The 19,632-nt window shown below is 36.0% G+C and overlaps 1 protein-coding gene across 1 annotated transcript; it reads left to right on the forward strand.

Moving 5' to 3' along the window:
* The first annotated feature begins 1,040 nt into the window (after positions 1 to 1,040).
* LOC115985498 (TMV resistance protein N-like) lies at positions 1,041 to 1,472 on the forward strand. The gene has a single exon (XM_031108439.1). It carries the CDS (start codon positions 1,041 to 1,043, stop codon positions 1,470 to 1,472), a length of 432 nt encoding a protein of 143 aa, XP_030964299.1.
* Positions 1,473 to 19,632: the final 18,160 nt, after the last annotated feature.

Consider the following 19,632-nt stretch of genomic DNA (forward strand, 5'->3'; position numbering starts at 1 on the left):
AATCAAAACCAACCATCAAAACATAGAGAAAGGAGACCTTACCAGGCAAATTTGAAGTTTGGAAACTCCTTAGTGCAAACCAAATAAGGTGGAGGAAAAGGAACAATTTTTCTAAGAAAGGAAAAACTGAAATTAAAGCATGCCAAAATCTAGGCAATTTCGCACACACCACGAATAAAGAGGAGACACGTTTCTTTTGCCTGGAGAAGTAGTCGCTTCACATTTATGATGGAAGGGAAGTATCAAAAAACAAAAAGATACGATCCATCACCACTGATCACATTCCTATGCTCATCCAAAATCTAGATGACAAAGGAATGAGGGGGCAACTGATGAATAGCGGTAAAACGGTTGTCCATTTACAAGGACGACTGTAAAGCATATTTAAGTCAGGATAACTCCCACGAGCAAGCAATGAAAGGCCGTCCGCATGAACGGACGAGCCTATGCACATCAAAGCCAGAAATTAATTCCATCAGGCCAGCTAGCAACAAGTAAATGTGTTGGAAGGGTTACAAAAGCTTTGATGAGCCAACATTCATACGTTACACGTTAAAGAGAATCTTCATTGCCATTAAAAGCTATAATTCATTCAAGTGAAAACACCCAAAAGAGCATTAACTGGTAGCAATAGTTAATCAGAAAGCAAGCTGTATAAAGCCAGCCAAACTAGGTGAGTTTTCGTTATGAAAAACATATTATACTGCAATTATCCTATCAACATAAAGCGATAATCTGACTTAGGCATCAAAGTGTCCACAGCTGGCACCACGCCGATGATCTCTTCTTTTCAACCCTTGCCTTTTCAATAGGTATCATAGTTCGTCCATTGGTAATGACGAGCATACTTACAAGGTCACATTTGAGCTTCATTAAAATTTAACATTCAATTCTTTCACTCTACCTTTCCCATTCTCTCTCAAATCCGTTCAGAAACATCTCTTCTTTATAATTTTTCATTCAACTTTTCCAATTTCATCACCTTTTTCTTTCTCCTCTTCCTTTTAGATCTTCTCAACCGTTTATATATCCAGATCACAATGGATCTTTTGACCAACAAAGGAGCCTTTTCTTCCTCTTTTGCCGAACAATGCAAATATGATGTGTTCTTGAGTTTCAAAGGAGAAGATACTCGCAATGGGTTTACTAGCAATTTAAATGGTATTTTGCGTCATAACGATATTGACTCCTTCATGGATGATAAGCTTCCAAGGGGACCCATAGAGCTTCTTGAAGCCATTGAAAGATCAAGAATTGCAATAATTATATTTTCTATAAACTATGCATTTTCCACTTGGTGTTTAAATGAACTTGTTAAAATTCTTAAGGGTAAAAAGAATGGTCAACTAGTTCTACCAATTTTTCTCAAGGTAGATCCATCAGAAGTACGAAACCAAATGGGAGAGTTTGGAAAAGCACTGGCAAAGCTTGAAAAAAAATTCAAAGATAATAAGGAGAAGGTGCAAAGATGAAGGGTAACCCTAAATGAAGCTGGCAATATAACTGGTTGGCATTTCAAAAATGAGTATGTGTTTAATCTCAACTTTGTTATCTCCATTTAATTTTATTGTTAAACAACTCCCAATCTAAGCATTATTGTTTGGTTTTATTTTTATTTTTTAAAAAGAAATTATAAAAAATATATATTTTTTTTTATCATATCTTTGGGTAATTCTACCGTACCCCCTTTTTTGGGGGGGGGGGGGGTATGGTACCCACTAGCAGTCAACCTGCAATTCCAGGTTACCAAAACATCACATTTGTTAGTACCATCCTCACATTGTGTAGTACTAATATTGCATGTGACTGTACTTTTGTCACATTCAATTACTCCCTTATTTTTCCTCACATTTGATGGTACCATACTCACATTGTGCAGTACCAACATCATATGTGACTGTAATTTTGTCACATTCGGTGGTTCCTTTATTTTTTCTTTCTCACATTCGATGGTACCATCTTCACACTATACAATACCAACATCACATGTGACTGTACTTTTGTCACATTCGGTGGTTCCCTTATTTTTTCTCACATTTGATGGTACCATCCTCACATTGTGCAGTACCAACATCACACGTGACTATATTTTTGTCACATTTAGTGGTTATCTTATTTTCTTGTACATTTGATGATCTCCGTCTCACATTGTGTAGTACCAACATCACATGTCACTGTACTTTTATCACATTTGGCAATTCCCTTATTTTTTCTCACATTTGATGCTCTCATCCTCACATTGTACAATGAATGTTCAAATAGTGTTTAAAACATCTTGAACGTTTAGACTCCTAAATTACAAATTACCAATTCAAGCTTATTATCAAACAATGTATGCATGGAATATGGAAATAAGCTAAACCAGAATTGATAAAACAATCTAAACCAAATAAAATCACAACCACAGTAGAAATTAAATGGAAAAGATTAAAGGAAGAGAGATGCAAACATAAAGACAACACAGCGATGTGTTATCGAAGAAGAAACCGAGGTCCTCAGTGTAAAACCTCTCCGCCACCCTCCAAGTGGTCAATAATCCACTAGAGAATGAAGTTGGGATACATGAACACCCTCCAAGCCTAATCTACCCAGTGTACCTAAGCCCTCCAAACTTCTTACTCCAACGAGGATACGCCGAACCATTGTCTTCTCTAACTTACCGGATCCCACTATAGCCTATAGCATCAACCAATATCAATTGATCCCTTCCTAACTACTTCCCAAGCACTAACAGCCTCCTCACAGATATAGGTATGGTGAGAAAAGGTTTTGGCTAATGTACCTCTCAAGGATGTAATAATGGAAAGGGTGAGAGTAAAGGAATTTGGAGAATCAAAGGATGAAGATTGTGGATGAGTCAATCTTGTTTTTCTCTCTCAAAATTCTCTCCGGAAGCCCTCTACAATATGTGGGTATAAGGGGTATTTATACTAGTGTATGTTTGGAATGCGAAAGGTCAGTTTTTCCCAAATAAAGTAGTTTGGCCACTTGACCTCGTGACTTGACTGAGTCGCGAGTTAACTGGCTGGCCAGACTGGAAGTTTTGTCCTGTAGTGCTTTAGCTAGTGTGACTCTTCAGCTCCTCTACATGCTTCACATGTGTGCCAGCTTTGGCGACTTGTAAGTCGCAAGATCCAGTCGTAAGGCCCTGCTGAGTGCACACTCTTGAGCTTTTTCCTCACACTCTTTCACACACTACCCTTACATGATTCCCACCTAAATACAAAGTTTCTAAATGCTAAATTACAAGCAAATTTGGAACGGAATAAAGCCAACAAGATGGTTGATTAAATTCAACCTTACAATCTCCCCCTTTGGCTATTCCGTGAAAAAATCCTAAAACAAACTCTAAACTTAACATGTGAGTTAGAAACATTGAACAAAACTCACTCACACCTAACTCTAGAATCTGTGTAGCTCTTGAACCATAAGAACAAGTATCTCCTGAAAAATAGTAACACAATATGATCATTGTATATAAAAAAACTTGTAATACATATGGAGCAATTACAATGCGATCAAGTAAAATGGAATTAAGCAATAAACCATGGCTTGACCAAAAACGAACAATCACTATAAAATAATTACCACAATGCTCATTCACACAAGAAATGAACATCCGGACATGCAAGCTAATAAGCTTAATGCAAAGTATCATTTGCATGTCCAACACTCAACCAATGCAACAATGCAAGGAAATTGCATTAAGGATATAAAATCCAACAAAGGGCACAAAAGTGATGTACTTAAAAAAAATGCATAACATTTAACAACAAGTACTAAGCTGCAAAGCATGGGTACAAACTACAAAATACTGAATATAAACTTATATATATATATATATATAAACCAAAGTACCAAAAGCTTTAAACAACAAATCCAAAAGTAAACCAAGACAAGTCAAAAGTAAAGTAAGTGTGTATGTATCAGTATCCTTCTTCTGAGCTCACACAACTCCCCCTTTCAATATGCACACTTCCCATTCTTGTGTTGCTGTCCCCCTTACTGTATGCTATCTCCCCCTTTTTGGCACGAATAGCTAAAGGCTGTCCTCCAGCATTTGTTGAATAGCATCTAATTATGTCTCAATGGCAGTGAGACGCATTTAAACTTGATTGTTGGTGGAGTAGAGAACTCTTTCAAATCTGGAAATACACTGATATAGACCTTCAAGTAAAGTGCTCATTCTGTCAGCTTGAGAGCTAAGAGGTGCAGGCAGAGTGCTAGTCGTTTGCAACTTAGGAGTGTGAGGAGATGCGGTCTCAATATGCACAGGCGTAGTGTGAATGGCTGAGCCATGACCAAAAGAGGTAGCAAGAGGGAAAGATTCACTCTTAGGTGCTTTAGAGGAGTGACTCTTACTTGCTTGAAGAGATATCATGGATAATGGTCAAAGACGTGGTAGTATTTTTCCATCTGTTGGGGGTCGAACACTTTCATGGACCATGATCTTCATACGAAGACTACAGAAAGGGAGGCATGTTTGTGCTGCCGATCGAGTTGCTGTTTTCCCAATGGTCTGAAAAATGTGGGCACAAATGTCAATCGAAACTTCGATGATGAGATCATATAGAAATTGCACTTTCCAAGGTTGATGAATGCGGTGTTCGAGAGTGGGTAGAGGTTAAAGAACATGATCAATCTAAAAGTTGTTAGATCAAGTGCAAACCTTGCAGTGCCTATGGATGTGCCTTTGCTTGAAATCTCATGATCAAGTTCAAGAACTTGAAGAATGTTTAATACTTGAAGCTGTCTATCATCATATGGAGTGAGGTCTACATTTGCCGATCTAGTAATGCGAAGAACCTTTGTGATGTAGTTTGGATTGATGGTAAACTCTTTTCCTCGTACCCAACACTGCAACTTAACTTTGGTGTATCTAGCATTTGAATAAAACTTCTTAACCAATTCATCAATCAGGTCCTCAAAGTTCCTGAACAGATCAGCCCAATCTTTTGCTTCAAATTTCCCAGGAATTAATGTTGTTCCCAAGATATCAAATTTTACAACCCTTTCCACCAGAGTAGAAGCATCTACAAAAATGCTTGAGAAGGTCTGTGAATTGAGAGGAGTCCTAAATCTCTCACTGTTAGAAGCTTGAGACGAACTCTGAGTCTACTTTGAAACAAGGGATGATGAAACATCAGTTGCAGGTTCTTTTCCTCGAGAGGAATGACAAGACATCTGCAAAATAACATACACACAGCAGAGAACCAAGTGCAAACCCACAAAACACAAGCATAGACTTGATTAGATCCACTTTAGTCCATGAAATAAACATACATAGATATTTAGAAAGACATATCACTCAAATATGGTAAATGGATCAAGTATGCAGCATTTAAGCATGAGTAACACTGGTGTGTGTGGTGTGCAAAAGTGAGGAGTGTGCAGGCACATCTAAGCACAATGTAGTCTATGAAAACCCAAGAAACACAAGTAACTATCTTTAAGATAAATTACTACAAGCACGAAATGCACAGCACATTACGGGCATGATACATAACACAGAAATGAGAGGCATACAACAAAACAAAAAAAAAAAATATGTATATTAGGCATCATATTCTCAATGTCAATACTATCCATTCAACCAAACTCACAAGAATAAACCCAAACCATATTCAAACAACATGAATCTCAAATCTCAACAACAACTCAAAAATCAAGAAATCCAGGCTATAATCATGAAATACTTAGAGAAGATAAGAAAACCCATACCTTTTCTTGAGGATTGAAGTTGAGATGATGAAGAACAATGGAGGTTTTTGGGAGAAACACGGTGAGTTTGAGAGTAAAGAATGAACAAGACAATGAACAGTCAAAAAAGTTCGAGGGAAAACTGAAAAGTTTTAAAAACTGTCCTTAAAGCACAAAACATGCGTTTTTCACGACTGTACCAAGTCGTGTGCAAGTCGCTAGGACAAGTTGCCAAACAACTTAGAGACAAAATTCTGAAAAATTTGTCAAAGTGTTTTTCGTGACTGGAAGGTCCACCCAAGAGAAAGTCACGAAGGGAGCTACGAAAATTTCTAAATAACCTTGCGACAGGAGCTTCCACTCGTGATCAAGTCGCCAAACCAAGTCACGAGAACTTATAAAAACCTAGAATTTTGAAAATTTTCTAAGTCTTTTTCGAGACTAGGACATTGACCCGCCAGTGAGTCGTGAAAACCTTTTGTGTAAGCTTGCGATTGGGACACGTGACTGGTTTAACCTGCGACAAAGTCGCCAGAAGAGGGCAACATTGTTTTTGATATTTTTGTAATAACAAAAAACTTTCCAAAAACAATTAAAACACTCAAAAATCTTTTTGTGTTTGATTAACAAAAATTGAGTATGTGAAACACACTTAATCAAGTACAATCACACAACTGAATATGGCATTCATTGAACATAGACATGTATAATGTGTGTGGGTATCAAAAATAAGGTAGTCCATAGTCTAATGTGAAATTTCAATGATCAATTCAACCAAGACATACACAGTTAGCACTAGATAGAGTGACCTATCTCAATTATAGAAATATGCATATATGATCTCCCACATAAACTTGATTACATTAACTTTGAAGCTTTTCATTTGGCTCCATGTACATCATAACATTTGATCTTTTTGAATCAACATATCTCATTTTGAGATCGATGCTTGAAATTTTTAATATTTCAATTGATGAGCAAGTCTTTGGCTTTTTGGACATCATAAATTTTCATAAAAGTGGCTTTCCCTTTTTCCTAGTCAAATTCTAGTATGTGCGACGGCTTTTGCAGCTCACTATCTCTTTTCATTTGGAGATTTACATTTGTTGAGCTCTTTAAGCAAAAACAATAAAATAAAAGAGTGGGAAGATATATAGGCACAAGTCTATGCATGTCTCAAGATCAACAAAACCATTGACTAATCATTTATGACAAGTTTGAAGATCTATTTACAACAATCACATAGATGTCAAGATTTCTCCCACAATGATATGAGTACATAGGGAACAAGCTATACACGTAAATGCACAAAACCATTAGTACAAAGGTACAAGGCAAAATATGCTTATGACAAAACACAAAAATGTTGATCAAACTTTTTGGATTTTCTACTTTTTATGTGTTTTTGGATTTTTGACATAAAAGCAAGAAAAGATTGATCAAAAGCAACAATGAAAAAACATTTAAAGCAAATGCAAACAAATAAACACAAATTTTCAGATCAAGCTAGCAACACAACAAAAAGCACACAACCAAGAAAAGTCACAAAACATAGGAAGTATTAATACATGGACATGTTGTAATGCTTTATGCATGAGTACCCTTCTTCACCCATACGTCACGTGCGTTTGGGGTGATATCCCTATAGGATTGGGTACAAGTGTTGTGGCTTTCAAACCTTTTGTTAAAGCTTGCCAAATAGGTGGTGAATGCATCAATCACCTTCAACATCCATCACTCTGGAATCACCATCTCGACCTCTTAATTGCTCAACAGCCCAATTCCTTTTGTCATTTCTTGGTCCTTTCGACCTTTAAGCACCTAAATTCTTCAATGCTTGCAACTTATGACAATTGGGTCTAGTGTGACCTTGAATTTCACAGTGATGGCAGAAGTGGTTTGTTCTTGGACCTCTTTGTGATTTTGGAAGTGATTTCCCTTTAGCTTCAGACCTGACTACTGATTGGTTACGAGGCTTATTTAACACCCGTTGGTCAGTCACATTCCTCTTCTTCTTCGGCTTCACTTTCTCAGCCTTTATGGTAACTATCATTAGTTCTTTAGCTTTCAGAAATTTCATATCCTTGGAGATATTGACAGCCGAACTACTCTCTCCAGTATATCCTAATCCAGTTCTGTCGGAGAAATGTTTTTGATGAGCACTTCATCAAGCTTCTTGGAGGAGACTCGCTCTACTTTAGCATTGGCTTGAACCACTTCATGCTCAAGAAATTTTATCTTTGAGTAGGCTTCGATCAGCTCTCCATTCAGCATTTCCATTTCACATTTAGTCTCCTTCTGTCGCACTAGAAGACTTCTATAGTCTCCCTCTGCCCTCTTCATCTTTTTAATGGCCGCATTAGCCACTTTTGCATATTCACCAGTTTTCTCAATGAGGGAATTGTAGGTCTCTTGCAGTCCCACTACTTCTTCATCTTTCTCATCGTTAGATTCCTTTACTATCCCTATTGACTCCAATTTAGTGTGCTCACCAAGATCTTCCACAAGCACACTCAAATCATTTGAAGGTTCCATATGAGCAATGGTCATGAATGCAGAGAAGTTTCCCTCTCCGTTGCAGCTTTCATCTGAATCTGAGTTTGAGGAATCGGAGTCACTAAGAGTAGTGACATACACCTTAACCTTTGCTATCAAATAATTGGGACATTCTTTCTTGAAATGTCCATGTCTGTTACATTCGAAGCATGTGATTCCTTGAGAGGATTGAGAGTCCTTCCCATCTTTTTTCTTGAAATCCTTTTTCTCCTTTCCAAAACTTGGGAATTTTCCCTTCTCAGGAATCTTTCCATTCTTCTTAAATTTCAAGAACTTTTGGAAATTCTTCACAAGATATGCCACATCTTTATCAACAACATCATCCGATGAGTTGTGAGCTTCTACCCTCTCATTGATCGTCTTAAGAGCAAGGGGTTTGCTCTTCCTTTGTAATGGCAATGACAACTCATAAGTTTGAAGTGAGCCAATTAGTTCTTGAACTCTGATATCATCAAGGTCCTTACTCTCTTCAATTGCTATAACTTTTGCACGAAAACTCTCTGGCAATGATCTAAGGATTTTCCTCACTATTTTTGAGTCCTTCTTTTTCTCACCCAAATTGAACTTGCCAAGGACTACCTCATTCAGCTTGCCATAGAATGAGTCAAATGAGTCATCCTTACTCATTTTCAGCTCTTCAAATTGAGTGGTTAGCATATGCAATTTAGTGTCCTTCACTTTCTTCGTTCCTTCATACATGGTCTCCAATATTTGCCATGCCTCCTTAGCAATAGTGACGTAAGATATCTTGTGAAAGTCATCTGGAGATACACCATAAAAAATAGCATTAAGTACCTTGCTATTTGCATTAGCAACCGTGAGGGCTGCCTTACCCCATGTGGATTTAGCAACCTCTAGCCTAGTCCATCCAACATCCACCGTATCCCAAACGATGTCATCAATTGAACACGAAAATGCCCTCATTCGAACTTTCCAAAAGGCATAATTGCTTCCATCAAAATATGGTGGACCATTTAAATATTGAGACTTGTCCATCACAAACGGGGTCAAGAATTGCACTAAGGTAATTAAATCACAGCAAGTGCAGCCACTCTGATAAAAATTGAATGTTCAAATAGTGTTTAAAACACCTTGAACGTTTAGACACCCAAATTACAAATTACCAATTCAAGTTTATTATTAAACAATGTATGTGCGGAATATGAAAATAAGCTAAACCAGAATTGATAAAACAATCTAAACCAAATAAAATCACAACCACAGTAGAAATTAAATGGCAAAGATTAAAGGAAGAGAGATGCAAATACAAAGACAACACAGCGATGTGTTATCGAAGAGGAGACCAAAGTCCTCGGCATAAAACCTCTTCGCCACCCTCCAAGCGGTCAATAGTCCACTAAAGAATGAAGTTGGGATACATGAACAGTAGAAGACCTTCCAAACCTAATCTACCCAGTGTATCATAGCCCTCCAAGCTTCTTGCTCCAACGAGGTTACGCCGAACCTTTGTCTTCTCTAGCTTACCGGATCCCGTTATAGCCCATAGCATCAACCAATATCAATTAGTCCACTCTTAACTGCTTCCCAAGCACCAAACAGCATCCTCACAGATATGGGCATGGAGAGAAAAGGTTTTGGCTAATGTACTTCTCAAGGATGTAACAATGGAAAGGGTGAAAGTGAAGGAATTTGGAGAATCAGAGGATGAAGATTGTGGATGAGGCAATCTTGTTTTTCTCTAGGGTTTCTCTCTCAAAATTCTCTCTGGAAGCCCTATAAAATATGGGAGTATAAGGGGTATTTATACTGGTGTGTGTTTAGAATGCAAAAGGTCAGTTTTTCCCGAACAAAGTGGTCTGGTGGCTTGACTGAGTCGTGTGTTTGAGTCGCAAACTAACTGCCTGGCCAGACTAGAAGTTTTGTCCTGTAGTGTTCTAGCTCGCGTGACTCTTCAGCTCCTCTGCATACTTCACACGTGTGCCAGCTTTGGTGACTTGCAAGCCGCGAGCTAGTCACGAGATCTAGTTGCAAGGCCCTACTGAATGCACACACTTGAGCTTTTTCTTCACACTCTCCCACAATCTAACCTTACATGATTCCCAACTAAATACAGGGATTCTAAATGCTGAATTACAAGCAAATTTGGCACATAATAAAACCAACAAGTTAGTTGATTAAATTCAACCTTACATGCAGTATCAACATCACATGTAATTGACTTTTATTACATTCGATGGTTCCTTTATTTTTTTCTCACATTTGATGTTACCAACCTTGCATTGAGTAATACCAATGTCACATATAACTGCACTTTTGACAAATTTGGTGGTTCCTTTTTTTTTTTTTTTTTTTTTTTTCATTTTTAATGGTACCATCCTCACATTCTATAGTAGTAACATCACATGTGACTGTATTTTCTTCACATTCGGAGGTTCCCTTATTTTTTTTCTCACATTCGATGGTACCATCCACACATTGTGTAGTACTAATATCACATGTAACTGTACTTTTGTTACATTCAGCGGTTCCCATATTTTTTTCTCACATTTGATGATACCATCCTCACATTGTGTAGTACCAAGGTCACATATAACTGTACTTTTGTCACATATTATTGTACTTTTATCACATTTGGTGGTTTCCTTAATTTTTCCTCACATTTGATGATACAATACTCAAATTGTGTAGTACTTACATTAAATGTCACTGTACTTTTGTCGCATTCGGAGGTTCCCTTATTTTTTCTGACATTCAATCATACTATTCTCACATTGTGGAGTACCAAAATCCAATATGACTGTACTTTTGTCACAATCAGTGGTTCCCCATTTTTTTTTTTTTTTTTTTTTTCTCATCTTTGATGGTATCATTCTCATATTATAAAGTACCAACATCAAATATGAATGTACTTTTGTCACAATTGGTGATTCCCTTATTTTTTCTCACATTTAATGGTACCATCCTCATATTGGGAAGGCTCAACATCATATGTGACTGTACTTTTATTACATTCCGTAGTTCTCTTATTTTTTCTCACATTTGATGGTACCGTCCGCACATTATGCAATACTAAGGTTACATATGACTGTATTTTAGTAACATTCGGTGGTTTTTTTTTTTCCTCACATTTGATAATACTATCCTCACATTGTGAAGTACTTACATCAGATGTGACCATACTTTTGTCGCATTCAGAGGTACCCTTATTTTTTCTCACATTTCATGATACAATCTTCACATTGTGGAGCACCAAAAATCACATATAACTGTACTTTTGTCATATTCAGTGGTTCCCTTATTTTTTGTCATCTTTGATGGTACCACCCTCACATTATATAGTACCAACATCACATGTGACTACACTTTTGTCAGATTCGGTGATTCCCTTATTTTTTTCTAACATTTAATGGTACCATCCTCATACTGGGCAGGTTCAACATCACATATGATAGTACTTTTATCACATTTCATAGTTCTCTTATTTTTTCTAAGATTTGATGATTCCATCCTTACATTATGTAGTAAGAAGGTCACATATGACTGTATTTTAGTCACATTCAATTGTTTCCTTATTTTTTCTCACATTTGATGATACTATCCTCATATTGTGTAGTACTAACATCAGATGTGACTATACTCTTGTCACATTCAGAGGTTCCCTTATTTTTTCTCACATTAAATGGTACAATCTTCACATTGTGGAGTACCAAAATCACATGTGACTATACTTTTATCACATTGGATAGTTCCCATATTTTTTCTCATATCTGATAATATCATCCTTACATTGTATAGTACCAACATCACATGTTACTGTACTTTTGTCACATTCGATAGTTCCCTTAATTTTTCTCACATTTAATGGTACCATCCTCATATTCTGCAGTACCAACATCACATGTGACTGTAAGCATATCACATTCAGTAGTTCTCCTATTTTTTCTCACATTTAATGGTGACATCCTCATATTATGCAGTATTAAGGTTACATATGACTATACTTTTGTCATAATTTGTGGTTCCCTTATTTTTTTTCTCACATTTGATGGTACTATCCTCGCATTGTGCAGTACCGACATCACATGTGACTATACTTTTGTCACATTCTGTGGTTCCCTTATTTTTTCTCACATTTGATGGTATCATCCTTAAATTATGCAGTACCCACATCACATGTGACGGTACTTTAGTCACTTTCTATGATTCTCTTATTCTTTTCTCACATTTGATGGTGTCATCCTCATATTTTGCAGTATCAATATCACATGTGACTGTACCTTTGTCACAGTTGGTGGTTCCCTTATTTTTTTCTCACATTTGATGGTACCATCCTCACATTATGCAGGCTTAACATCACATGTGACTGTAATTTTATTACATTCCGTAGTTCCCATATTTTTTCTCACATTTGATGGCGCCATCCTCGAATTATGCAGTACTAAGGTCACATATGACTGTACTTTTTTCAAATTCAGTGGTTTCCTTATTTTTTTCTCATACTTGATGATACCATCCTCACATTGTGTGGTACTAACATCAGATGTGATTGAACTTTTGACACATTCGATGGTACCATCTTTATATTATGGACTACCAAAATCATATATGACTGTACTTCTGCCACATTCGGTGGTTCCTTTATTTTTCACATATTTAGTGGTACCATCTTTATATTGTATAATACCAACATCACATGTGACTGTAATTTAGTCACATTCTGTGGTTCCCTTATTTTTTCTCACATTTTACGGAACCATCTTCAAATTGTGTAGTACTTACATCACATATGACGGTACTTTTGTCACATTCTGTGATTCTCTTTTTTCTTTTTTCTTTTTCTCTCACATTCGATGTGACATCTTATATTTTGCAGTATCAACAACACATGTGACTATATCTTTGTCACATTTGGTGGTTCCCTTATTTTTTCTCACATTTGATGGTACCATCCTCACATTGTGCAAGCTTAAAATCACATGTACCTATACTTTTATCACATTCCGTAGTTCCCTTATTTTTTTCTCACATTTGATGGTGCCATCCTCGCATTATGCAGTACTAAGGTCACATATGACTGTACTTTTGTCAAATTCGATGGTTTCCTTGGTTTTTTCTCACATTTGATGACACAATCCTCACATTGTGTGGTACTAACATCGAATGTGATTGAACTTTTGTCACATTCAGAAGTTCTCTTATTTTTTCTCATATTCGATGGTACTATCCTCACATTATAGACTACCAAAATCACATATAACTGTACTTTTATCACATTCAGTGTTTCCCTTATTTTTTCACATATTTAGTGATACCATCATTACATTGTATAGTACTAACATCACATGTGACTGAACTTTTGTCACATTCTGTGGTTACCTTATTTTTTCACACATTTTATGGTACTATCTTCAAATTGTGCGGTACCGACATCACATGTGACGGTACTTTTATTATATTTTGTGGTTCCCTTATTTTTTCTCACATTTGATGGTACAATCATCATATTATATAGTACCAACATCATATGTGACTGTATCTTTGTCACATTTGTTGGTTCCCTAATTTTTTGTCACATTTGATGGTACCATCCTCATATTGTGCAATACCAACATTATATGTAATTGTACTATTATCACATTCAGTAGTTCCCTTATTTTTTCTCACCTTTGACGATGTCGTACTCACATTATACAGTACTACAGTCATATATAACTGTACTTTTGTCACATTCTGTGATACCCTTATTTTTTCTCACATTTAATCATGTCATCCTCACATTATGCAGTTCTAAGGTCACGTAAGACTGTACTTTTGACACATTTGGTAGTTTCCTTGTTTTTTTCCTCACATTTGATGATACTCTCTTCGCATTGTGTAGTACAAACATCAGTTGTGACTGTACTTTGGTCACATTGAAAGGTTCCCTTATTTTTTCTCAGATTCGATTGTACCATCCTCATAATCTACAGTATCGACATCACATGAGACTATACTTTTGTCACATTCTATGGTTCTCTTATTATTTTCTCACATTTGATGATACCATCATCAAATTCTATAGTACGTACATCACATGTGACGATACTTTTGTCGCATTCATTGGTTCCCTTATTTTTTCCCACATCTGATGGTACCATCCTCATATTATGCAGTACCAACATCACATGTGGTTGTACCTTTATCATATTAGGTAGTTTCCTTATTTTTCCTCACATTTGAAGGTACCATCCTCATTTTGTGCAGGCTTAACATCACATGTGACTGTACTTTTCTCACATTCCGTAGTTCCCTTATTTTTTCTCACATTTGATGGTACCATTCTCGCATTATGCAGAGCTATGGTCACATACGACTATACTTTTGTCACATTCGATATTTTACTTATTTTTTTCTCATATTGGATGATACTATCCTCACATTGTGTTGTACTAACATCAGTTGTTATTGAACTTTTGTCACATTCAGAAGTTCCCTTATTTTTTCTCACTTTCAATGGTACCATCCTCACATTGTGCCAAAATTACACAAGATTATACTTTTGTCACATTCGATGGCTCTCTTATTTTTTCTTATATTTAATGGTACCATCCTTACATTATATAGTACCAACATCACATGTGATTGTACTTTGTCGCATTCGGTGATTCCCTTATTTTTTTCTCACATTTGATGGTACCATCCTCATATTGTGCAATACCAACACCACATGTGACTGTACTTTTATCAAATTCAATAGTTCCCTTATTTTTTTTTTATATTTGATAGTGTCTTCCTCACATTATATAGTACTACGATCACATATGATTGTACTTTTGTCACATTCTGTGGTTCCCTAATTTTTTCTCATATTTCATGGAACCGTCCTCACGTTATGCAGTACTGACATCATATGCGACTATACTTTTGTCACATAATATGGTTCCCTTATTTTTACTCACATTTGATGGTATCATCCTCATATTGTGCAGTACCATCATCACACGTGATTGTACTTTTGTCACATTCAGTGGTTCTTTTATTTTTTGTTACATTTGATGATACCATCCTCATATTATGCAGGTTCAACATCACATGTAATTGTACTTTTATCACATTCCATAGTTCCTTTATTTTTCTCAAATTTGATGGTACCATCTTCATATTGTGCAGGTTCAACATCACATGTGACTGTACTTTTATCACATTCCCTCGTTCCCGTATTTTTTCATACATTTGATGGTACCATCCTCACATTATGCAGTACGAAAATCGCATATAACTGTACTTTTTTCACATTCAGTGATTTCCTTATTTTTTTCTCACACATCATGATACTATCTTCACATTGTGTAGTACTAACAATATATGTGACTGTACTTTTGTCACATTCAAACGTTCTCTTATTTTTTTCTCACATTTTATGGTATCATCCTCAGATTATAGAATACCAAGATCATATATGACTGTACTTTTGTTACATTCAGTGATTCCTTTATTTTTTCTCATATTTAATGGTATCATCCTCACATTGTATAGTATCAACATCACAAGTGACAGTTCTTTTGTCACATTCGGTGGTTCTCTTATTTTCTCTTACATTTCATAGTACCAACCTCATATTGTGCAATACCAATATCACTTGTGACTGTACTTTTATCACATTTTGTAGTTCCTTTATTTTTTCTTATATTTGATAGTGTTGTCCACACATTATGTAGTACTAAGGTCACATAAGACTGTATTTTAGCCACATTCGGTGGTTTCCTTATTTTTTTTTTCTCACATTTGATAATATTATCCTCATATTATGAAGTACTTATATCAGACGTGACTGTACTTTTGTCTCATTCGGAGGTTCCCTTATTTTTCTCTCACATTCGATGGTACCATCCTCACTTTTTGGAGTTCCAAAATCACATATGACTGAACTTTTTCACATTCTGTGGTTCCCTTATTTTTTCTCATCTTTGACGGTACCATCCTAATATTATATAGTACCAACATCACATCTAATTGTACTTTTGTCACATTTGATGCTTTCCTTATTTTTTTCTCACATTTAATGGTACCATCCTCATATTGGGCAGGTTCAACATTACATGTTACTATACTTTTTTCACATTCCATAGTTCCCTTATTTTTTCTTATATTTGATGGTGCCATCCTCACATAATGCAGTACTAAGGTCACATATGACTATATTTTAGTCACATTTGGTGGTTTCATTATTTTTTTCTTGCATTTGATGATACAATCCTCACATTATGTAGTACTAACATTAGATGTGATGTACTTTTGTCACATTCAGAGGTTCCATTATTTTTCCTCGCATTCGATGGCACAATCCTCACATTATGGTGTACCAAAATCACATGTGACTGTATTTTTTTCACATTCGTTAGTTGCCATATTTTTTCTCATATTTGATGATACCATCCTCACATTGTATTGCACAAAACATCACATATGACTGTACTTTTATCATATTCGGTAGTTCCCTTATTTTTTCTCACAGTCAATGGTACCATACTCATATTGTGCAATACCAATATCACATGTGACTGTATGTATATCATATTCAGTAGTTCCCATATTTTTTCTCACATTTGATGGTGTCATCCTCACATTATACAGTACTAAGGTCACATATGACTATACTTTTGTCACATTCAATGATTTCCTTATTTTTTTTCTCACATTTGATGGTACCATCCTCATATTGTGTTGTAACGCCACATGTGACTGTACCTTTATCACATTCAGTGGTTCCCTTATTTTTTCATACATTTGATGGTACCATCCTTATATTGTGCAAGCTCAACATCACATGTGACTGCACTTTTATCACATTTTGTAGTTCCCTTATTTTTTCTCACATATAATGGTGTCATCCTCGTATTATGTAGTACTAAGATCACATATGACTGTACTATTGTCACATTCAATAGTTTCCTTATTTGACTATACTAACATCAGATGTGATTGAACTTTTGTAACATTCAGAAGGTCGCTTATTTTTTCTCACATTTGATGGTACCATCCTCATATTATGCAGTACCAAAATTACATGTAACTGTACTTTTATCACATTCTGCAGTCCCTTATTTTTTCTCACATTTAACGGTGTGTCCGCACATTATGCAGTACTACAGTCATATTTGACTATACTTTTGTCAAATTCTATGGTTCCCTTATTTTTTCTCATATTTGAAGGTTCCGTTCTCACATTGTGCAGTACCGACATCACATGTGACTGTACTTTTGTCACATTATGTGGTTCCCTTATTTTTTTCTCCCATTTGATGGAATCATCCTCATATTGTAATGTACCAACATCACTTGTGACTGGTCTTTTGTCACATTCCGTGGTTCCCTTATTTTTTCTCACATTTGATGATATCATATTCATATTGTGCAATATTGACATCACATGTGACTATAATTTTATTACATTTAGTAGTTCCCATATTTTTTCTCACATTTGATGGTGTCGTCCTCATATTATGCTATACTAAGGTCACATATTACGGTATTTTAGTTACATTTGGTGGTGTCCTTATTTTTTTCTCACATTTGATAATACTATCCTTACATTGTGAAGTACTTACATCAGATGTGACTGTACTTTTGTCGCATTCAGAGGTTCCCTTATTTTTTTCTCACATTTGATGGTACCGTCCTCACATTATAGAGTACCAAAATCACATATTAATGTACTTTTGTCACATTCAGTGGTTCTCTTATTTTTTTTTTCATCATTAATGGTATCATCCTCACATTATATAGTACCAACATTACATGTGACTATACTTTTGTCACGTTGAGTCGTTCCCTTATTTTTCCTCACATTTAATGGTACCATCCTCATATTGAGCAGGTTCAACATCACAAGTGACAGTATTTTTATTTTTTCTCATATTTAATGATACCATCCTCACATTGTATAGTAACAATATCACATATGACTGTACACTTGTCACATTCGGTAGTTCCCTTATTTTTTCTCACAGTTGATGGTATCATCCTCATATTGTGCAGTACCAACATCACATGTGACTGTATGTATATCACATTCAGTAGTTCCCTTATTTTTTCTCACATTTGATGGTGTCATCCTCACATTATGCAGTACTAAGGTTACATATGACTATACTTTTGTCACAATCTGTGGTTCTCTTATTTGTTCTTACATTTGATGGTACCGTCCTCGCATTATGCAGTGCCGACATCACATGTGACTATACTTTTGTCACATTTTGTAATTCCCTTTTTTTTTTTTCTCACATTTGATGATACCATCCTTAAATTGTGCAGCACCCACATCACATGTGACAGTATTTTTGTCACATTCGGTGGTTCCTGTAAAGTTTAATTTTATCAACCATCTTGTTAATTTTATTCTATGCCAAATTTGCTTGTATTTTAGTACCTAATAACCCTGTGTTTAGGTGGGAATCATATAAGGGTTGTGTATGAGAAACTATGAAGAAATACTCAAGATTGTGCAAAGTAACAGGGACTCGCGACTGGATCTCGAGGGTGGTTCACGGCTTGCAAGCTGCCAGAAGTTATACACGTGCCAAGCACGCCAGAAGGTTAAGCGTCTTGTATGCTGGAGCACTATAAGACAAAAAGTACAGATTGGCCATTCAGTTACCTCGCGGCTGGAACTTGCGGCTCAGTCAAGTCGTGAGGCCAAGCCGCCAGCCAACACTGTTTTGAAAATACTGACTCTTCGCATTCCGCTCTCACCCTAGTATATATACCCCTTATACTCACGAAATGTAGAGAGTTTCCAGAGAGAATTTTGAGAGAGAAACCCTAGAGAAAAACCATATTGGCTCATCCACAATCTTCACATAGAGACTTTTCAAATTCCTCTACTCTCTTCCTCTCCATTATTACATTCTTGAGAGGTACATTACCAAAACCTTTTCTCACCATACTCATATCTGTGAGAAAGCTTTTTGGTGCTTTGGGAAGCACTTAAGAAGAGACCAATTTCATATTAGTTGATGCTATGGTTTATAACAGAATTCAGTAAGCTAAAGAAGAGGTAGGTTCGTCGTAATCTTGTTGGAGTAGTAGCTTGGAGGAAAGTACACCGGGTAGATTAAGCTTAAAGGGTCTTCTGCTATTCAAGTATCCCAACTTCATTTTTTAGTGGATTATTTACCTCTTTGAGGGCGGCAAAGAGGTTTTACACCAAGGGTTTCGGTTTCCTCTTCGATAACACATCGTTGTGTTGTCCTTGTGTTTGCATCTCTTTTCCCTTAATCTTTGCCATTTAATTTCTATTGTGGATGTGATTTTATCTGGTTTAGATTGTTTATCAATTCTATATTAAGCTTATGTTCATATTTCACACATTAATTATTTGATATTAAGCTTGAATTAGTAATTTGTTAATTGGGGGTCTAAACGTTCATAGTGTTT

The sequence above is a fragment of the Quercus lobata genome, chromosome 4 (genome assembly GCF_001633185.2).
Source record: "Quercus lobata isolate SW786 chromosome 4, ValleyOak3.0 Primary Assembly, whole genome shotgun sequence".
Classification (NCBI taxonomy): domain Eukaryota; kingdom Viridiplantae; phylum Streptophyta; class Magnoliopsida; order Fagales; family Fagaceae; genus Quercus; species Quercus lobata.

What these genes read in the sequence shown, in the direction of transcription:
- LOC115985498 (XM_031108439.1), top strand. Translation starts at nt 1,041, where the DNA reads ATGGATCTTTTGACCAACAAAGGAGCCTTTTCTTCCTCTTTTGCCGAA.